General features: G+C 33.4%; 3 protein-coding genes and 1 pseudogene across 3 annotated transcripts; 2 read left to right on the top strand and 2 right to left on the bottom strand.

Annotated features, from left to right (window-relative positions):
• Positions 1-265: 265 nt before the first annotated feature.
• Positions 266-1,558, bottom strand: LOC146907354 (uncharacterized). Its single transcript, XM_085729088.1, has one exon. It carries the CDS (start codon positions 1,556-1,558, stop codon positions 266-268), a length of 1,293 nt encoding a protein of 430 aa, XP_085585214.1.
• Positions 1,559-16,255: 14,697 nt separating this feature from the next.
• Positions 16,256-17,653, top strand: LOC146907355 (uncharacterized). Its single transcript, XM_085729089.1, has 2 exons — positions 16,256-16,790; positions 17,646-17,653. The coding sequence occupies exons 1-2, from the start codon at positions 16,256-16,258 to the stop codon at positions 17,651-17,653; spliced, it is 543 nt and encodes a 180-aa protein (XP_085585215.1).
• Positions 17,654-19,045: 1,392 nt separating this feature from the next.
• LOC146907356 (uncharacterized) lies at positions 19,046-20,751 on the top strand. Its single transcript, XM_085722466.1, has 3 exons — positions 19,046-19,308; positions 20,008-20,208; positions 20,321-20,751. The coding sequence occupies exons 1-3, from the start codon at positions 19,198-19,200 to the stop codon at positions 20,369-20,371; spliced, it is 363 nt and encodes a 120-aa protein (XP_085578592.1). The 5' UTR covers positions 19,046-19,197; the 3' UTR covers positions 20,372-20,751.
• Positions 20,752-21,378: 627 nt separating this feature from the next.
• LOC146907357 (mediator of RNA polymerase II transcription subunit 7b-like) overlaps positions 21,379-23,292 on the bottom strand; it is a 45,655-nt pseudogene continuing 43,741 nt past the window's right edge.

A 23,292-nucleotide genomic window follows, 5' to 3' on the forward strand; every position in this document is an offset into this window, starting at 1 on the left:
TGAGACTCAGAATTGAGACTATGAAATGCAAAATGATGCATGATGCTTATGCAAAAATAGACACTTTTTTTTTTATCGAAGGACTTATAAAAGCAAATTTGTAAACATCATAATTGAAAATTTCATTGACTAATTAAAGTACTACAAGATAATTCCCTTTTAACAAAACTGAGCCAAGGGATGGACTCCAAAGTACATCACAAAAAGCTAGAAAATAACATAAAGTGGTGAAACAGGTGGGAAACTCTTGAGCTCTTGTAGTAGACTACTCCTCGAAATCTGGGTGCGCCCCTGCGAAGAAATCCATGCACTCCTTCTTGCTGATAAATTGCGCAAGCGTCGCACTTTGGGCTTGGATCTGTGCATTTTTCTCGATCAATTGTCGCTCTTTGTTAAGGAGCTCATGCTTGAGTTGCAGTATTTCCACATCTTTATCCCCTACTTCAGACATAGCTTCCTCGTACTTCCTTTTCCAAGTGGTACACAGACGGTTTAAGTCAGCCATTTTCTCTTGGTACTTTTCTTGGGTACTAAGGGGTAGGGGTAAAGGTATTGTTGGAGTGGTTGAGGACAAGTACCTCGGTATAGAGTAAGGCATCATATACTCAGCAGCTCTATCGATTACCCATTGGGTATAGGTTTCATAAGTGAGGTCTGACTTGTCCCCTAATTGATTGCTGTTTTTCCTGTGGATGGTACGCCAAGCTTTCACGAACTGGTCTCTCATACCTTTGCTATCGGTGAGGTTAAGATAGAATGTGCCCTCTAGTGCAATGTTGCAAGGCTTTTCTTTCATGGGATACCCGAACTGTCGTCTAGCTAGGATAGGGTTGTAGCCGATTCCCCCATGAATACCGAGGAGAGGCACATTACCGAAGTCTCCACATGAGTCAATGATGGTTCCGGTGTCGTAAGCTGGGTTGTACCAAACTACATCGGCTGGAGCAAGGGACATGATTTTCTCTGAGTATATAGCTTTGTCTTTGGAGAGGTAGAATTGAGGTAGGTGTGAGATGTACCACCTATAGAGTAAAGGTGCACAGCAAAGAATGGTTCCGCCCTGCTTATCGGTTCTATGGTGGATGGAGTGGTAAGTATCAGCAAGGAGAGTAGGGACAGGGTTTTTGGTGAGGAAAATTTGGATGGCATTAGCATCGACAAAACCATTAACGTTGGGGAAAAGCACAAGGCCATATATGAGCAAGGCCAGGATGGACTCGAAAGCAACGGTATTCTTTGATGCAGCAAAAATGTTGGCTTTACTGATTAGGAATTTGGAAGTTAGCCCCTGGATTTTCTCTTTCCCTTTGGTAGTGAGGTTATCAGTTATGTTGGATATCTTGAGGTGAAGGGCTTTTGCAATATCTGATGCCTTAGGGGCCCCCTCGAGACCACTGAAAGGTACTATATTAAGTATGGGTAGACTGACCAAATAGGAATACTCTTCAAGGGTGGGGACAAGCTGGTAGTCCGGGAAGGTGAAGCAGTGGAGGAGAGGATCATAGAATTGGACCAAAGTCTTGAGGATCCCTTTGTCGAACTTTGAGCAACTTCCCATGGTGAGACTGAAAACCTGCTGGATTAGTGATGACATCTCCTAAACTCCTCAAGCTTCCCAGATCTTGGCTTTGGAAGCTATACTTCTTAATACTCCTAGTAGCCATATCTACAATGTTTACAAAAACTTGTTTAAGTCCTTCGATATTTTTTTAATGAGAAAAAGTCTTCATGAATGAATGAATGCATGTATGCACGATTTTGCTAACACAAACAGTTATAATATGGTGAGGTTAAGTCCACATGTTGGAGTCAAGGGTAACAACGCCATTTGGTAAGGACTATGGTTTCATTTGCACTTGTAACAAAGGTTCTACCAAGTTCCCAAATTACAACTACCCTTATGAATATATCGGTGTACAGGAATGCTCCTAGTCCAATATAATCCACAAGGAAGTCTAGTTTGAGTGTAGTATCGCGTGACAACTAAAGTCAAGAATGCTCTTGGTTTAGCCACCGCACTACGTCCTAAAAAGGCCAAGATGGGTTAAGGGTTACTAAGGTCCACGGCTTCGACAGACACTCACATTGAAAGTAATAACGTCGACATGAATGCTCATGACAACAAGAGTACTACCTTCCGCGAGGCCTCCACCGAGTAGGGTTATCACATGTGCACATGGTCCAAGAATGCTCTTGGTATGACACTATGATTATACCCCGTCCTATCTTATATTTCTCTCAAGTCCGGGTTAGGACTTATCTCACCACTCACGTTAAAAGAAGGGAGAAAGAAGGAGAAGGGAGAACATATATATACAGGTATTTCCATCTTTTATTTTTGATTTTTTAAGCAAGTTATAGCACAAAATTTAAATAAGACCAAGTTAGGCTCAACCCTCTTAGGGGGGTCCCCAGTGAAGTCGCCATTTCTGTCGCGTCATTTTTCGGAGATCAAGGCTATTTGATTAGCGTTTGACTCACTCTTTATTTTCACGACTGAACATTTAATTTTTATTTAAGAAAAGGGGAAAAAAGTTCAAACACCCCATTTTGAAAAGATTTTAGGTTCGGGGGTTAGTTACATAAAGGGAAGGTGTTAGCACCCTTTATATCCGTAGTACTCTACGGGAACCTCTTGGTTTCATTTAATTAATGTGCTATAACTTGCTCGTTTTTGAAAAAGAGTAGAATTTGAAATGATAAAAGAAAGGAGACCTAGTTTATCTACATTTTATTGATTTGGAAGGACGAGTGTCCTCTGCCTACGTACCCGTTCGTAGTTCGGGGTAGAAATTGACGTTTGATTGGTGGTGTGTTTTTTATTAGTTTTGAAAAAGGTTTTAAAATAAAAGAAAGCCAAAGTGGCAAAAATGTATTTGTTTGTGTATTTTAATATTAAAGAAAAATGGATTCAAAATAAATTAGATTGATTGATATTTGATTAAGAAAAGAAAATAAAAAAGACGGTCACTTGATTTAGGATCAAGGTTTATTTAAGAAAATATTTTTTGTGATTTTTGAACTATTTGCATTTTTTGTTGTTTTTGAATAATAGCTATCGGAGCATAAAAATAAAAGCGTAGGTATTACGTGGTGACGTTGGATCACCACAAAAACCTTTAACCTAATCTAGAAACATAAAAGGAACATCATACACACGCACGCACACATGCACCTAAGACTATTACATAAAAACCTATTATACATGCTATGGTCTGCAATAAAATAAATATGCATGATTTACATTAAGCCTAAATTTACATTCTAGATTATATGCAATAAAAATAAATGACATAAAAAAAAAAAAAGATCCACAAATAAATGAATGATAAACATGCAACCTAATCTAATAAACATAAAAATAATAAAGTGTAGAAGAATAAAAATACAAGAAAAATTAAAATGCATGAGAATAGAATAAAAGTAAAAACGGGGGCGTGGGTTTCTGTTGTCTTTCTTCTACCTTCTTCAAACCAATAATAACCTCACAACTTAATCTCCTGTAAAAATCTGGCGAGTAAAATTCCCTTGAACAATTCGCGGTAGGCTGTTAAATGAGGAACCATACTGCAAAACACAACAAACTAAACAAATAATAACATGAAAACTACACAACATGGATAATAAATGCAAGCAGCAATATACCACGAGCACAACAATGAATTCTTATCAATGAAATTTAAAACTAAATACCCACGCTGCAGTGTGATGCACTCACGGTACCACCCTGTTATTGATGAACACTTTAAATTAAAAGGAATAACCAAACCGCAACAAGCAGTTTACGTAGCAATTCGTAGAATTAGCCACGCAGCAACAGGAATATATATATGGAACACGACACTTAATACTAACAATAGCAGTCCATAATTGAAATCAAAGTAGCACAGCAACAAAGATAAATTATGAAGCAACAACTTGAAAGTAAAAGGGAATGGCAATTGAAATAAGGAACATAGATTTAAAGACACGACAACATGAATATGGAGTATATATACAAATATGGCTGCTGCAAATTGTATAAAGAATCAACGGGAATGAATTCAATTAAAGCAACACCGGTAGCATGAATCGCAAAGAATAGTAAAGAAAAACTGAAGCTTGAGTTAAATTGAATGAAAACTAATACTATAAACTACGGCAACTAGGATTCAAAACAAATAACAAAATAAAATTGAAACTTAAAATTAGGGTTATGAAAATCGCGGCAGCTAAGGGTTTTTGCTTTGCAGGTTTTTTTTGGAATATTTGTGCGTGAAAATTTGTGTTGTTGGGTAAAATTGTGTGTGTTTGTGCATCTGTACAGGTTGCTTCTTATAGGATTAGGATTTGGTGAAAAAGAAACCGTATGCCTTGGCTTGGGGAGAAGGAAAATGTATTTGGACTGGTTTGGCTACATATGAGGCTTGGTCATTTGAACTTATCATCTAATAATAAAAATAAATAACAAAAAGGATAACTATGCATATTTTGGATTTAGACTTATCGTTGAACAAGAAATAAAAAAAAAAAAGAATAAAAGGGAGATAAAGGCTAAAAATAAAAAGAACATGATAAGGTTAATAAGAAAATAAAGATTAAAAAAGAAAAATTAAAGTTAATTAAAATTTAAATAAAAGATGGAAATAAAGATAAAAATAAAAATAAAGAGAGAAGAGGGCCCGACTCGGAACCAAACATGAGGTATTTCAAAATACCTCTCTGCCGGATTTTTACCGAAAAGTCAAAGACAGATCAGGATCGTAGGGCACGTGTCGGTGTATGAATGTCGGATCCTTAGGTCAAAAATTGGGGTATGACAATGTTGAAATGTATATTTGTGGGTATTTTGTGTTCTTGAGCAAATTTGATGAGAAATGAGGTTGTGGTGTTGAATTGTGCATGAATTTGTGTTCATTAGTTGTTGTTGATGATTGCTGAACTGTTGGAATTGAATTGGTGTAACTGGAATCGTTGTTTATGGATTTGTGAAGAGATATGTGGTTGTGTTGGTGTTTTGAGAAAATTTCATGATTTTGATGAAATGAGCCATTTTGTTGTTTCTAATGCATGATTCATGTTTGTTTAGATGCATTATAACTATTAGAACCCATAAACACTTTCTCGAACTTGTTTTGGTGAATTGGGGGATTGAAAATTGGATTTTGGGATGAAAATGGGTTGGAACCAGAAACTGGATTTTTGAAATTCTGGGTAGGACGCTTAAGCGTGCAGAGGACGCTTAAGCGTGCTCACCAGCGTGCAGAAAGCGTGCTCCAAGCGAGCTACTTCCAGAGGCTACTGGAAGTTGGACGCTTAAGCGTGCAGAGGACGCTTAAGCATGCAGCTTCCAATTCTGCCATTTTTAAATCTTCGTTTTGTGCACGTGGGGACCAATCCGAGACTTCTAAAAGGTTTCTTTTGACTTAATTAACCTCTGTTTATACCTTTAATCCTACTGGAACATGATTTGAATTGGTTTGGACTCGAATTTGTGAAATTCGTCTAACTTTTAGAAAAACGGTCCAAACGTCGATTTTTCCGAAAACTCATTTATCTCTGGAATTTGAAGTGGGATTAAAGTTGTATATTGTTTATATGATTTCTAAAAATGGTTGTGATTAGTTTCATCAAGTTTTAACTTGTTTTATTTTAGAAAATGAGAATTTTTGTGAAATGTGATAAGAGAGACGAACTTCATGATTTCCATGAATCCGTCGTATTTGGCCGATGAAATGCTTATGTAACCTCTACTGCACGCATATGTGACTTGTGAGAATACATGGCATAGGCAATTGAGCTTGTTCACTTGATTTTGACTTAAATGCTCAATTATTTTTAATATTGTGACTTTGAGAGACGAATTTGATTGAAAATGATTTTTGAGAGCCAATTGCATATGAATCCTTTGTGGATAGATGTTATACCTTATGTGAAGATGATTGGTGGTGTTTATATGTGACAACTATTTGTTGCTTGAATTATGGATATTGTTGGTGATTGTATATATGTTAAGTGGTGGTGAATTGTTGTTGATTGCACATATATAAGTATTGGTGATGTTGAGGTGATTTGTTTGTGTGAACATATGCATTGTAGTTGAGTCATATGTGTTTTATCTTGGTTTTCGGGTGTCAAACATTGATTACGTTTGAACCTTTTTAACCGGTGATATCTTATTTTTTCTTGGGAAGGGAAAAAGTAAGCAAAACCCTTGAGAATCGAGGTCCGGGAGTTGTTTTCGCTACGGGAAGGTGTTAGGCACCCATAACGACTATAGTATCCTATAGGAACCGTCTTTAATTTCTACGCGCGCGCTTTATTTTTAAATGCTATTTGAAAGTGTTTATTAAGCCTAAAGGTATTCTAAGTGAAGAATTGGAGGGAGAAGAATGTTTGAATTTTTATTTTATTTGAATTGAAGGAATTTTGATTCCTTGCCTACGTACCCGTTTAAGGGATCAAATCCACCGTAGTTCTCTTCCAAAAATATTTTTGTTTTTGTTGGTTGATTTTAAGTTTGAAAATTGGAATTTGAAGAATGAGAAGGAGAGGCCTCAAGGGCATGAGATTGTAAAAAATGTGAGGTGGAATTAGTCATATGCAAAAGAAAGTCAAAGTATGATTAAAGTTCATTGAAATTTGATTAAGAAAACAAAAGGAAAATTCAATGGGATTTTGATCCCAAGGTTTATTATGAAAAAGGATTTGAGTGAAATTGGTTCATATTTTTTGGAAAGAAGATTTTTCTAAGTATGAAGCCTAAACATTCATCTAAACATACAATCCTAAACATACATCTAAACATGCATATTCTAGCTACATACCTAAAGTGGTGTGTGTGCATGTGTCGGTGCTTGTGTCGGTGTACATTATTAGAGTCCATTGTCCTTATTACATCATTGGCCTAGATACATTCTATGGTCTTGCAAGAAATTTTAAAATTGCATGAAGTAAAGTATTACAAGAACTCCTAAGTCTTTACATTCTAATTTTTGCATGAAATTAAATTGCAAGAAAATAAAGCCAAGAATATGAAATAGGATATGAGATGCTCATGGGATGCATGAAACATGAAACAAGATGGTTAGTAGCACATGATAGAATAAAGGGGAATAAGGCAAAGGATACTATGGCTAAAGTATAGAAACTAACACAAAATAAAGCCCAAAGCAAGTGCAAACATGACTAAAATTCACCCCAAAATGCAAAAATCCTATTGCCTAAAATCCTCACATTTTCATACATTTTCCAAGGGCTTAGAATCAATTCTTAAAGTGAGAATTAAGGTAATATGATGGACTTGACTTTTTAAGGTGGATTTAGACATATTTGCCTTGTTTATTCACAAATGTGACTTGTAAACCAAGTAATTACCCAAGATCCACACACAAACATCAAAGTTATGTACAAACAGTGGCTAAATATTCATAAAAGCACATATCATGTATATCAAGTAGCCCTCAAGAACATGGCATAGAATTGAACAAATCTTTAGAGGCTTTTCACATAAAAACAAGAAATAATGCGAGAAAATGTGTTAACACCTCTTGGCAAAATTTTCAGTGAATTGAATGCATAGATGTATCACAAAATTACCAAGAAACATACAAAAATTTTTATAGAAATTTTAAAGGATTTTTAAAGGCTCAAGAGCATATGAAATTCCACTAACTTCAATTAAAATAGTAACAACTAGCAAGAAAATACCACACATATTTTTTTTAACCAAGAATTAACACATAATACATCATAAAATGTCAAGAAAAGGATCTAGAACACATAGGAATTTTTTAGGAATTTTCAAGGGAATTTTTGATGAGACAGGGGTGTAAAAAGCATCAAGCAGTGTGGAAAATAGCAAAAAAATCAGGTCAAATCGAAGGGACTAAGCCCAATCCAGCCCTGCATGGATCCTGGATCATCCAAACTCATCAGGATCGTTGGATTGACCCAGGATCCACAAACCCTAGATCAAACGGTTAGGAACACGGTTCAAAGGCAAACCAGACTGGTTCAGGTGAACCGGTCTGGTTCACTCCCTCTATATATCCTAAGAGGCCGGTCTAGGCCTCATTCGTTCCATTCACTTCTCTCTCTAACTTCCTTCTAGTGAGAGAAGCTCTCACTTCTCTCCTTCGCCGGCGTTCTTCCCTTCGCTGTTTTCTGGAAAACAACGGCTGATGAAGATGAAGATTCATCGGAATCTTCATCGCCACCGCCGTGAATTCCAGATTCCGGCAACGCCTCAAACCAAACGGTTTGTATGGATCTAAACCCTAATCTACTTGTTTTTTCCCACAGATTACGAATATGAACTCAATTCCTAAAAATAAACGGTGAATCTTCGTAGATCTACGTTTTAGGGTTCGGTTTAAAACTTTTTTGGATCTTTTCAAAGTTCTTTCGCAGGAAACTGCTTCTATGTCACCGATCTATTCTGATTCACCGTTTATTTGTGTTGACAGACCTTCGTTGAGCTTTTTGCGATGAAAAACGAGGGAGTTTTGATGAATACCTGGTTTTAATCGGAGATTTCGAACAATAAGATCCTTGCAAGCTTCTGGTGAGTTTGGACCGAAAATAAATCGGTGTTCTCTCTTCTCCTTCTTCACTGGTTCGAAACTGACTTTGATTCCTCTTCTTTTCTTCTCACACTTGCTTCTTGTGATCGGCTTCGGCTTGAATTGCAAGAAGTTGAAGTATACGATTCGATGATGATGATTTCCGCAAGGAATCTCTGATAACGAACACAAATTAAACCAAATTTGATAAGAGTTTTTCTGATTGAGACGATGATCTTTTGGTCTTCTGAAGGTTTCTTTTGATTTTGTGTGTTTGATGATGAATTCTGATAGAGAATTGGTATGAATTCGAGAGTTTTGTGGTGGTGATTGATTCTGTTACGGTGGCTTTCTGATTCTGTTACGGTGGTTTTTGATCCTTGTTACGGTGGTTAGGGTTTGGAAGAGAGAGAGAGTTGGTTAGGGTTTTCTGATGATGTGTCAGTGATTGAATGGTGTTGTTGTTCTGTGCATTGATGACTTGGCCCCTTATATAGGCTGCCATGTGGCCTCTGAGCCACTTAGGACCTGCCACGTATCTTGGACCTTACCTTGGACTGATTTTTGGACTTTGGGACCTTTGTGTAATTTTGAGAACTTCAAGGACTGACCTGCAAAAAAAATATTAAGGACTAATCTGCAAATAAAAACTTAAGAAAAGTGAAATTTCGAAATAGGCAAAAAAACTTTAAAAAAATAAAACTTGAAATTAGAAGAAGGACTTAAATGCAATTTTTTTGGAAATTTTGAGGACTTAAAAGAAAACTAAAAATAAAATTGGACTTAAAAAATGGTAAATTTGACTAAACGCAAAGTGAAACGATTAAAATTGACAAAACGGACTAAAATGAACCAATGGCTTAAATGAGGTACTTTAAAGTAACCTCTCTCTGCCAAAATTTCGTGTGAAATGACTAAAATGCCCCTGGGGCTTAAAACGACTAAATGACTCAGATGCAATTTTAAAATGGATTTTTAACAGGGATTTAAAGCAAGAATTTATACAAGCAACTTAAAAGACTCAGAGGCAAATTTAAGAGTTTAAACAGAGTTTTGACACATGAAAAGACTAAAATGCCCCTAGGGGCAAAACTGACTCAAAATGACTTCAGATGCAATTTTTTTTGAAATGGATTTTGACATAGAATTGAAATGAGGACTTATTCAAACTACTTGAAAGGACTCAAATAAATTTTTAAAAGACTGAAAGAAATTTTGACATAGGAAATGAGTAAAATGCCCCTAGGGGCTAAACTGACTAAAAAATGACTCAACTGATGTTTTAGAAATGAATTTTGACATGAGATTGAAACAAGGACTTATACAAACCAATTTAAAAGACTCAAACAATTTTCAAGGATTAAAATGAGTTGAATGCAGGAAATGACTAAAATACCCTTCTATGTGAATTTTGCAAATAACATTGAAATAAAATGCAGAGAAAAATGCAATTGATCAGAGATAGTTCAAATGGCTTGAAATGCAAGAAAAGAAGAATTGAGTTAGTATTTTTAGGTCCAAAATTAGGGTATAACAATATGTTCATGCATTCATGACTGATGGTGGTGGATTTTATATCCAATTGAGGTGATTACGATGTTTTTGTTGCATCGGAGGTGACGACCTTGAGGTGATATGGTACCGCATGCATCTAGATGAGTCTAGAGTCATTGCATACATTGTTGGTGAATTGAAATGCATTTGAGTTGTGCATAATGGTTGAATTTGTTAATTGTTAATTGACATGGTTGAAATTGTGATACGTGTCTGATACACTTGTTGATATGAACTTGGAATGATGATATTGAACGATCTCGAATGATTTAGGTGTTGTGAATATTTGTGAATCTATGTATGATTTTCTATTCTTTATTCTTGAATATATCTTTCATTTCCAATGTTCTTGATTAAATCTTATATGGATTATGATGATGTAATGCTAACCCTCAGTGGTTTACCACCTGCCTTTCCGCATGGACGGGTAGATGGGATGCAAGATGCTTAGACTGTTTGCTTGATGTTGCCGAGGAGAGGAGTTCCTCTTTTTATGTGCAAGTGTCTAGATTAGGGCTCTGATCTAGGATAATACTTGCATGTTGGATTTAGTTTTGATTAGGTAATTTAGAGTGGAGTTTTTTTTTGCATCTGAGATGTATTTATTGTCATGAGATTTGGAGATGTTATTCACATGATTATATATGTTCCGCTGCTATGTTTATGAGACTTGACAATTTATACATGCATGTTTTGTGGTTGAATGAAGACGTAGCATCTATTTCTAGAATATGTCTATATATTCGCGCGTTTTACCGCTTAGTAGAAATAGGGTGTTACAGAACGCAACCTAGTTTAAAATCATAGTCAATGAGTTGTTGTTTGATCCATAAAATTTGAGAGAAACAACTCCCGGCTGCCACATATTCCTCCTTTGGATCGAGTTTAGTGTCATAATTGTTTCCATCATTGTGGTAGCAGTTCTTGGTACCACAACGAAAAGGAATGGGCTAGAGCCTTTTTGGTTAGACTCCGGGAGCGAGGACGACAACGATATTGTGTCATCTGTTTCATGCTTCTTGACTTCATCATTGTTGGCGTTGCGGTGGACTAGTCGGGTGTTAACCATCTTATTTATGAGAGGATATTTTTTCTAGGGTTTCTTCCTCAGAGAAGTCACCACTGATCCTTCCGAACATACTAAAGATGGTTTGAAAGTTGGTTGCTACTGCAAAAATGAAGGAATTTGTTGTTGGTCCACCGTGGTCCGTCATGAATTCTTCTCCACTAGAGGGGTGGTGGTGGCGTGGCTACATGTGCTCCTACGCTCAAGTCATGAATGGTCAAGATAGTCAGACAAATGTTAATGTACATAGTGAGATACCTCACCCAATGATATGCATTGGTATTTATAGTGGATAAATATGACTTTTGGTTGTTAGGCCTTCACCCAAAAAGTCATCCTCAAAGGACACTTGTAATGATCTATGGATAGTCACCACATTGGATCCGGAGTGGATGGACCAGATTAATGGTTTGGACTGCGATCCAGTGGGATCTAGGGTGTGTTCATGATATGGGTCCGCCCTGCATTGGATTCCAATTAGACTTGAATCCTAAGTTGGATTGGACCTTGACCCAATCTTGAATTATATATATATATATATATATATATATATATATATATATATATATATATATATCCTGTTAATTTACACCCACATAAAAATATTACGGTGTAAATTAGCAAGTGTGCACTTTTTCATTTTGACCAAAAAATCATTCACCTTTATTATTTAAAACCAGTAACTAAGATTTAGTTTTATAACTTTCATTAAAAATGTTTGTTAATTTTCATCTACTTTGCTAATCTACACTCACCTTATTATTAAAACATTGTAAACCTTAAACAACATACAAAAAACATAAGTTAGCTTATTAACAAAAACAACTAAGAAAAACTTCCTTCCAATTATAAATATCCAATTTAATTTACACTCACCTTGCTAATTTACCTCCACTTTGATCAAAACTTACAAAATTGTCATAAATTTAGTGACTTAAAATAGTGAAAAATGGTTTTTTGTCCAAATAAACAAATACATAAACTTGTTAATTTACACCTTAATGTTTTCAATGACATATGTCTTCAATGCCTTCCGCGAAAACTTAAACATGTTGATGGTCAACTTGAGATACGAAAACATCATGTTAATGATCACGTGAAAGTGTTCTTCAATTCAGATGATCAAAAGCTTTGATATAATGCAGATTAAATCAATAATTTTGACGTTTTTAACGATGTAAATTTGGAGATATGAATATTTGAGACACTTTAATTTCGTCATATTTTTAGGCGCGGTCACATTTGTAGACACTTTGTCGATCTATACTATTAACCAATATGTTGTGAGTATGTTTGTAGATTGATCCTTTTTAATTTTAGCAATTTTTAGTTTGTGTTGTTCAATCGATGTATTTTATCTATTTAAATGAATGAACGTCATTAATTGTTTTCGTAAAACAATAATAATTTGGCAACTATCCATATATTGGAAGAAAGAATTATATTGGGTTAGCGTGCTTTAAACAAAATTTGCTTATAAAAAAAAAAAAACTCTTAAAATGGATTAATTCCAACCACACGAAATCCATTACTCTTTCTTTTCTTTGTTTTCTGGTAGATAATCCATTACACTTCTCAGTTAGTGTTGTTTCATTTAGCTTGTAAGTTATGCCTGTGTAAGAGAACAATTTCAATTTTGACAACTATGCATATATTGTGCTTTGCTCAAAAAAAAAAAAACTATGCATATATTGTGCTAACGTGCTTTTAATAAAATTTGCTTATAAATAAAATTACTCAAAAATGGATTCATTCCAACCATACCTCTAAGAAAGGAAAACCATTGCATCTTCTTTTCTTTGTTTTTCTAGGTAGATAAAACAAATTTTTACTTTTAAAGAAAATAAATAGATCTCACGTGTCACTTTCTTTGGTAACAATTTTTCTTGACATGGTTGTTGAAACGTTTAACAAGAAAAGGAAAAACAATGCACTTGTAGTAATGTGTTTTATTTTCTTTACGAAAAGAAAATGATATTTATTCATTTAAATAGATAGAGTATATCATTCAACATCGATAAAAACGTAAATATGATAAAACAACAAACAAACTCACATTATCTAAAGTTGATAACATACGACGGCAAAATCTCTACAGATAATATTAAAAAAATTAAAGTGAACAAAATATTCATGTCTTCAGATCTGCAATGTTGACGTTCAAATCATTGAGTGAATAACAGATTTTTCAATATGAACCAAATGAGCACCACAACAAAACAATAAATCAAACAATGCCAACACAATGCTACATTTAGACAACGAAATCACGAAGAAAACGCACGATGAAATGATGAAGCAAAACCTAGATCTACATAAAAATCACTTACTTTAATTGAAATAGAGTGAAAAGGATAAAAATTGCTGATTTCAGATAACAAATTGACTCAAAACCACTCTCTCAATCGAAAAACTACGATAATTTTACCAAACTTCCATCATAAATTAATGCCAAATGAATTATAAAAAAAATATGACACTTTTACTCAACTAACCTAAATAGTTGATGGTGTAATCCTTACAAGAAAATTGTGTTTTATAATCAGCAGAAAAATGGATGCTAACAAACAAATTGCAGACGCTAATTGCTTTTAGCGTCAGTGTAGAGTTCAAAAAGTTGAGGACAATAATAGCTTGGATGCTAAACACTAGCTTCCAACTGAAGCTAAATAGCATCTACAAAGTGGACGCTAAAATTGAAGCTCAATGTGTAATAAAAGTATATATAAATGCAGACGCTAACTGAAATGGATGCTAAAACGGGCGCTACGCTAGTTAGCATTCACTAATTATGGACGCCAAATCAATGACAAATACATTTTTAACCGACTTAAAAAATCTCATTTATAAAAATAAAAAAAATAAAAAAGTTTCCCGCACTACATATATACTGGTGATCAGATAAATGATAAACATTTTACTAAAAACCGTCATTAAAATTCCAAATAAAATGAAGTGACAAGCATTCACAAACCAATGATATTTGTTACTTATCACCTCAAAAGACATCTATCTATTAGAGTGACATATTACTTATCACCTCAGAATTTTAGTTATGGTGTGATGAATTTTTACACCAAGAGAACCAATTTACACCAAGAGAACCAATAAAATTTTGTTACTTTTAATAGAACTATTTAAGATTTTTCAATAACATAATTAATTTTTTTTTGACACACAATAACATAATTAATTATTATTTCATTCTTTGCAATAATGTCTGCAGATACCAGCAGCGAGCGTGCTATGCAACTAAGTGGTGCGTTTCTTTTCAAAAGAAAATATGGTATTGTTTACCCTTAATAATTAATATGGATGTCTTGTGTTTGGATTATCCGGAAAGAACCGGATTCAAGGACTTTTTCCAACAAAGAACTTCCAATGGAACATCTTGGTGATTGCGTCGAACTTCACTCTTGATAAACCCACAATATATCAATCCACAATTTATTGAATGAATTATTAAAATCTAGGAAAAACATAAAATAAATAAGTTCTAGTTGTGTAAGTTGAGATAATAATTAAGAATATGTGTTTAGAATTAATAGAATAGAATGGACACATGTGAGAAAATAAAAAATTTCCTGATATATAAAATTGATCAAAATAAATAATTTAATTTTCACAAATATTTATTTAAAATTTCTCTATCATTTCTTATTTCAAAAAGGAATTATCTATTAAAAAAATTGGTTACAGAAATTAGATGAGCTTCGAGTGCTCACCAAGGTCAGGGAAGACCTCAAACTCAAAGAACGTTTATAGAGATACTTACATATCACTCACAAATGATGTTTCCACATTGACAACGACAATATTACATATGAACTTATGTGTGAGTCAAATCTATATCAATTGAGTCAACCTTTATTTTAATTATCTATTAAGTTTGATAAAAAAAGCTATTCTGAGTTTTATATAATTTGAACTGAAGTTGACGGAGGATAAAAATGAGAAAGAAATAAATAATTATAATTAAAATGTATGATTATATTTAAAAAGACCTTACTTTATGTATATATTTGGCCTCTCAAAAAAATTGACAAAATAATAATTAAATTTACATTGAAATTTGAAAAGAAACGGATGCAGTATCATATGCATACTAGTATATATATAATGAACTTGAATGTATGCTATGTATTGCGAGAGCAAATGATAACAAAGTTCTAAAATAAAATCTAAACAAAAAATGGCAAAACACATTTTCCAATATTTTCTCTTGGGATTTTTGTGCATTGCGTTTCTCCTATCTTCAGGTAAGAAACAATGAACATTTTTTCTTTTTCTTTTTGCTAATAAGAAACTTTTTTTTTGTTTTTTAAGAATGCTAATGAGAAATATATATATATATATATATATATATATATATATATATATATATATATATATATATATATATATGAGCTTTGAACCTTTAAGTTCTATATTTTTTATAATATACTTTAACAAAAAAATAATAATAACGTTTTCTTACTTCTTTTCTTTCACGTCAGTTTTCGTAACTTAGGGAAATATTTGCTTAGGTCAATAGTTTGTTATATTTGATAAAAAAAAAAAAAAAAAAGTTTGATACAGTTTGTACATCGTTATATTTTTCTAATAAACATTTATATTAGTAGTATTAGTAGGGAGTACAAGGGATACTCCAACTTGTTACAAAAAAAAGGTGTTAAACAATTACATGTTTTGATGACAATCGTGTAAGTCGTTGTTAACAGGATCAACCCAAGAGGTGAATTACTGCTCTAAACCTTGCCCTAATACTTGGGAATGCGACACAAAATGCCGTACTCAGGGTCAGGGAGGAAGCTGTATGGGAAATTTTTGTTGCTGTCAGTAATAATTGAAGTAAATTACAATATTATGAATATTTATAAGTATGTGTTCCTATGGAGATGGAGCGAATAAACAATCTCATTAAAAAAGAAGAAGAATAAACTAAATAAGAAACATCTTCCCTGCAAATCTTTTATTTTCATGTTTGAAGCATATATATCAGTTATATATTGTGATGTCTAATCTCCGCAGAAGAAAAAGAAAGCAGTACACAAACTTAATGTGAAATAAAGAAAGCAAGATTATAAAGAAGATGGATCTAGCTCACATGGAGTTCATTGCTACTATTATGTGGAGTATTTGGAAGGCTAGGAATCTCAAATTATGGCAACAAGTATCAGATTCGACTGCTACAATTCTGGAAAGAGCAAGGCACCTTTTAGAAGGATGGCGAAATGCCAATCGTAGGCAGGCACCTATAAGGCAAGACAACTCATCGTCCATTCCGAGATATCCCAACGATAGGGATGCAATCTTTAGGTGGACGAAACCAACAAGCGGAAGATACAAGTGCAATGTCGATGCCTCCTTTCCAATCAATACAAACAAAGTTGGAATTGGAATGTGCATTAGAGATTCAGACGGAAATCATATCCGTTCTAAAACTATGTGGTTCAGTCCAGCTTGTTCTATCGATGTAGGGGAGGCCCTGGGTTTGTTTCATGCAATTCGGTGGATACATGAACTTCAACTTACAAATGTTGATTTCGAAGTGGATTCTAAAAGAGTCGCTGATTACTTCAACAATGGCCGAGGAGATGTCACCGAGTTTGGGTCCATCATGGAAAGTAGCATCTACTTTTTCAACAACTTTTTAACAAACTCTCATGTCGAGTTTATTAGGAGGCAAGCAAATGAGGTTGCTCATACTTTAGCTAAGGCAGCCACATTTAATACTAGCTTCCAGATATTTGATGATATTCCAACATGTATTACTGATCTGATTTTAAATGAAATGATATAATTTTTTTCTCTTCAAAAAAAAAAAAAAAAAAAAAAAAAGAAGATGGATCTGTTCATTAAATAAATGTACCTCATTATAAACTTATAATTTATGTACAAAAAATACAATAAAATAAACTTATAATTCAGTAATAAATATTTCTATATGAATTTGGGTTGAGTCTAATTGAAATCCTTCGACCAACACAGCATGCTACTATGATATGTTGATCATTTATGGACGGGCTATGTTGTTGATTAGCTATTATATTTGGTTTATATTTATATTGATTTATAAATCTAACAGTTGATGTTAAATTCTACTTCTTCTTCCGGTTTTTATTATAAGAAACAATAAATTTTTTAAGTTCATTAAATAACTGATGTATCCAATCTATATTATAAACTAAATACATCAATCATTGAATGAATCTAAAAAGTGAATTATTTCTTATAATAAATAAAGACATGAGAGAGTAATTAATACCACTTGCATGCATTAAGTTTTTTCAAAAATTCCAATTTGGATTTTTTTTATTTGGGATGTTTTTTATCCAAGATAATATAAAAAAAAATGCATCACGCAGCATGAATTAATGTTACACATAAAGCTCATATGAGATTTTAATATGTTCTACTAGTTCTACAACGAATAACCAATGTAGTTGTGCAACTTTGTGAAAAATTGTTATTTGCTACAGCACTTTAACTGGTAGAGGTTTGAAATGGTTCATGAGATTGAAAAATAGGAGGTTTATCGTTGAATTAGTGACAATATATACTCATGAAACTCAAATTATTTTATGTGTAAATTAAATCCCATTTGTAGTTTAGGGTTTAGGATGTTGAAGTGAGTTGGACTACACATGGATTTCCTACATGTGTAATACCTAATATTTTTCTCGATAAAAATATTAGGTGTTGTTCTTGTAGGGTAAATTTTTTAAATTCAATGATATGTAAATTTATCTCATTTGATATAGACATTTCATAATATATGTAAGTTTGATGGTTCAAACCTCCACACACCTCATTTATTCATTTTAAGAGGTGAATTTCTAGTCAATAGATTACTTGATAAAAAAAAGTTATTATAATAAATTGCAAGAGATAAATGAGATGATAATTAGTAATTTCTTTTTTGTACAAATAATTGGTAATAATTTAATCATCTCATTTATTATGGGAAAAGGTCACACAACTTTAGGGTAAGTTAATGTATTTTACCAGAAAAAGATGAAATAGAAATTTAAAATATTACTCTCTCCGGTCTTATTTATAAGAAAAAGTTGATTTTTTAGATTCATTGTGTAATTAATGTATCTTGTTTAGAATAAAGACCAAATACATTATTTATGTAATGAATCAAAAAAGTCAAAGTTTTTTTATAAATATGACTGAGGGGAGTATGATAAAGTGTAAGTAACACGAAGGAGTAGATAGAGACAAAGACATGTTGCCTACCTTTGAGTTCTCTCTCTTCTCTTCTCTCTTCTACATGTTCTCTCTCTTCTCTCTTCTCTCTTCTCTCTTCTCTCTTTGTGTGTGACCAAACCAAAATTCTTGGTCATGGTCCACACAAGTGTTTCTGCTATCCAAATCCATAATTCAAAGAACATGGTGTAGGCGATGTTAAAGTTTTCATGGCGTGTTCAATACACAATCTCAACCATTAAAAAGATGAGTAATGATATTTTGACATCCATTTGATGACAACTTTGTTGACAACCTTGTTTTTCTCACTTCTTATTGGTCAAAAACAATGGAGAGAGGAAAAGGAAGAGAGAGGATAACAATATCATGTGAGTATGAGAGAGAAAGTTGTCCAAAAGTTGTCAAAGAGTGGTTGTCAAAATATCATTTCTCTAAAAAGATAGTGAACATTTGAGTACTCTAAAATTTTGTTTGATACATATTTATCGTTCAATTATTTAATACCGTTTTATTTTTGTATTTAATTAATTTTAAATAAATTAAAGTATAAATTAATTTTGTTTAAAGGGTATTGGTATCAAACAAACTCCTAGTTACCAAATAATTCTATCATTTTATCAAAAAAAAAAAAATCAATCATATATCTCCTAAAATAAACTTGAAAATAAATTTTATTCAGAATGGAGAGCCAAATTTAATTTTATCCTAGAGAACTATATTAAAGGTCAAAGAAAGAAGAATAAGAAGATAATAAAAGTTGTGTGGTGGTGGTATTTGCCATGTGAGTGATATCAAAAAGAAGCAAAGAGTGAAGTGAAGATGCCTTGTCTCACCCTTTCAACAAACGTTAGCTTTGATGGTGTAGATGTATCTTCCATACTCTCTCAACTCAACTCTACTATTGCCAACATCTTGGGTTACCCCAAATCTGTATGAACACTTTTCTCTCTCTTTCTTAAGCTTCTCTATTTGCATGAATGTATGCATAAATTATTGATTAGTTTTATGGTCATGTTATGGTCTTGGGGGAAATATGGATAAAAATTTCATATATAAAATATTGAAAAATTTATGAATCAATTCTACTTTTATAGACAAATATAGTAGTAACCAGAGAGGTAAGTTAACTAAATTTAAAGGCGAATCTTTTGGACGAATACGAGTTTAAATTCTGATTGAAACAATTTTAATTAGTTTTTGCTTACCTAACTTCCCACTTGAATTCTAGCTTAGCATAATTCCCTTCCTTAAAGAATTGGAGGGTTAAGTCAAAAACACTAGTATTTTAGTTATTTTTCCTTCACCGAAATTTGAACCATAGTTCTTTTAACTCATTTGACTTCAATTCACTTAACTCAAAATTATATTGAAAGTTAGTTATCGAATATTTAATCCGGTTTTTATCTCATTTTAAACTAATTCCTGGCAGGACCGGCCCAACAGATTAAGAGGCCTAACGCAAAATACAAGGGAGCATATTATCACACTTATTATAACAATTTCAGATTATATCTCTAAATGTAAAAAATATTTAAGCTGAAATCATTTTTTTAAGTGTGCTATTTCTTTGTTCTATACATGTGATGTGAAATCTATCTTCATTTTTCATTTTTTGATATTGATTTGCAGTATGTGACGGTTTCATTAGAAGGATCAATACCAATATGTTTTGGTGAAACTGAGGAGGCAGCAGCATATGGTGAATTTGTGGCTATTGGTATTCTCAATCCAGATTTGAACAACAAACTAAGTGCTGAAATTGCCTTAGTTCTTCACACCATGTTGTCGGTGCCCAAGTCACGTTTCTACTTAAAATTCTATGACATTGAGGTTCCAACATTTACTATTTTGAATTGTTTCTCACTTTTAAACATTGCACCACTCTCATTTACTATTTTTGATAGTGTATATAAGAGAGCTTCATATGTTTGTTAATTTGTAGGGTTATAATTGTGGACTGAATGGGGGTCTCATGGTGGTTGAATCCAAATGATTCCGAGAAACTTGTGGATAGATTCACTCGCTAAATTGAGTGCTTTACTTTCTCATGAGTTCAGGATCATCCCGACTTGTAAATCTTCCATGGTGAATTATGTTTAAGCTTATGCTAGGGGAACTCGATTCCTCCGTGTGCAGTTCCTTTTCTTTCCGGTTTCCTTGGTGTACAATGAAGCCTATGAGGTTTGAACACAAGACCTCGTATATAGTACATAAGCCCTCACCACTAAACAAATCTTTGTGGCTTTAGATGTAGTTTGTTGTTAAATATTAATTAGTTAATTCTATATAAAACTTTTTACTCTTTACATCTTTGTTTTTTATACTGTAATTCGAATCCTAAATATATGTATGAAGTAGTTAGAGTACCTGAAAGTGTGATTTGAGAACTTAAATTAAAAGAAATGCATATTAGGTCGAACTTGTTTGAAAATTGCACTTTAGGTTTTCAAAATTTTCCCAGACATTCGAAAAAAGACCAAAACATCTTCAAGGACAGTTAACCGTCGTGTTGAACGGCAGTTAATTGTCGTTCCAACGGTACTTAAGTGTCTTTGGGGGGGGGGGGGGGGGGGGTATTTTGATCTTTTCCGAGTGTTCGGGAGAAATTTTGGAAACCTAAAGAGCAATTTCCAACTTGTTTTAATCATGTGAAGCTTTTTCTTTTTGTCCACAAGCACTGGTCTGTTCAGTTCTTCATAATTTGATCCATATTGTGAGAGGAAACTTCAGTTGCTTGTATTTACACACTCATTTTTCCAATACAAAAATTTTCAGAAATTTATTTACTGAAGGATAATTTATTTGATAATTTCTCAATCCGCCCCCTATATTCTCATATGCCCTTCAAATACACTATCAGAAGGGTCCTCCCGTTTCCATGGTTAATGAGGAGCAAACTGAGAAATTATTCATTAATTTTATGGGAAAATAAGTACGAAAAAAATCCAATAGGTTCCGTATCCTCAACCAAAGGCTCGATTGTTCAAATACTCGGTTAACAGATATTTCCTCCCATAATTCCAAGAATAATCAGACTTCATACATTACAATAAACATACTTCTAAATCTAATCAACTTTCACTAGAAGAGAAAGTGATAGTTGAAGGAATCGACATAACTCGAGTGTTTCAATCTTTTGACTATTGCAACAATTCTAAGGGTCAACAAATTTCACATTAGACTAATTTGCTCAGTGGATTAAGTATAAGAGTGCCTTAATGGCCATCGAGTGTTGCTAAAGACACGCTAAGAAGTCTTCGAGTTACTTCTCTCCTCCTGAAATGTAAAGGTAGGTCAGGAAAGACTAATGACAAGAATGTAATAAAACTTCGTATCGATTATGTACAAGCATTATATAAAAGACGCAGTATCTACCTATTGTTTCCAAAGCAAAACTAGAAAAACAGGGGAGAGAAAGGTTGCCTCAATCAACAAAAGTGCACCAACTATAAAATCTTACAAATTAGACCAATCAAGTTTTAAATGAATGTTGTCAAGCTGGGATGATTCTCTCACAAATGAAGGTTATTTGAAGGTGACATGTGTGTGTTGTAAAAGGAAATCAGTCTAAATAAAGCAGCATATTATAAATTTTAAGGACATGCTCTGTTTCAGTAACTTCTACTCTTACCTTAGTACACCCCGAAAGAATGAACTAGTTTAAGGATTCAGTAATCCATGAATGCCTCGTTTGGATTAGCTTCCATTTTATAATAGTTTCTCAATTAAAATAAGTCAGCGGTTCTACACTTACAGAAAAGTGCTTATATACTTATAGATACATACAAAGAAGTAAAATAAGAGAGCTTCTAAAAAAACAATTAGATGCAGAAACTAATTTCGAATTATACGGAATGGCTCTTTTCCCATAAGAGCTTCAGGAGAATTCTATCTAAACCTGGCTCTAGAAGTACAAAATGAGTTAAATCGACGGTTCAGACTTAAGACGGTTACAGCACTAGTCTCTTTACACTTAAAATGATGATATGTATGATAAGAATGTGAGACCAACAAAATTGTTAAAAGCTCTCATATATGATGGCAATAAGAACAAAAGATTGCCTAAGGTTTCTGTACCTCTTTATGGAAAATATTAGGAAATGTATGATGTACCTCTTTATGTCCTCCACGGCGGCGCTCTATCTGAAGTTGCATAATGTGAATCAATGTTGATCTTGCCTACAGAGTAAATGCATGATGTAATAATGAAAATTTCAAGAAACAAAAAAAGAAAGAAGCATGAAAATGAAAGGGAACTATATATAATTGTATTATTTGTACAGAAGATTTAATACCTGATGAGGATGCAATGAATTTAAAAGATGATGCAAGTTTTTGAATGAAGTCGAAATTTCTTCGACTCTTCTTGCGGTCTCTCAATAAGAATATCAGCAAGCTCCAAAATGTGTAGTTGCAGTTCTCGATTAAGTGACCTCAGTTCCTTCTTGAAGTCTAAATAAAATCAAATAACAAGGGGGAACCTTTAATGATAGAGAAAATAGAGTATGAACACTATCTCTTTCCAATCACTCAAATTATGACATGGGTGTAAGTTCTATGTAAATTTATGAAGCAATGCATATTTAGGCAGAGGATTCAATCAAATTAAGCTATTAAGTTCAAATAATAAACAACATCACTAGCAGTAGCTCAACTGATCATACAAGGTGCTTATTACCAGAATTGAGAGAACCTAGTGTGTTCAAAGTAGTAATTTGCATATATTCTATGTTAGTGAAATAGTGATCCTCTCTCAAGCCCCGATACTTCAAAAATGGTGAAGAATCGTGTCGTATCTGATACCGACACACCCCGATACGTTCCGATACGCGTATCAGAGAAGCATCAGGCAATTAATATTTATTTTTTTCATAAAAAATGACCGATACGTGTCGGATACGGCTAACTTGTAGC

This window comes from Medicago sativa, chromosome 7, assembly GCF_051527215.1.
Source record: "Medicago sativa cultivar Bolivia chromosome 7, Bolivia_mono, whole genome shotgun sequence".
Taxonomy (NCBI): domain Eukaryota; kingdom Viridiplantae; phylum Streptophyta; class Magnoliopsida; order Fabales; family Fabaceae; genus Medicago; species Medicago sativa.

Bases quoted from the DNA above. Each gene is read 5' to 3' on its own strand.
- LOC146907354 (XM_085729088.1), bottom strand. From the start codon at position 1,558: ATGGGAAGTTGCTCAAAGTTCGACAAAGGGATCCTCAAGACTTTGGTC.
- LOC146907355 (XM_085729089.1), top strand. From the start codon at position 16,256: ATGGATCTAGCTCACATGGAGTTCATTGCTACTATTATGTGGAGTATT.
- LOC146907356 (XM_085722466.1), top strand. From the start codon at position 19,198: ATGCCTTGTCTCACCCTTTCAACAAACGTTAGCTTTGATGGTGTAGAT. The intron at 19,309-20,007 runs GTATGAACACTT...ATTGATTTGCAG, and splicing joins TCTTGGGTTACCCCAAATCT to TATGTGACGGTTTCATTAGA. The intron at 20,209-20,320 runs GTTCCAACATTT...GTTAATTTGTAG, and splicing joins TAAAATTCTATGACATTGAG to GGTTATAATTGTGGACTGAA.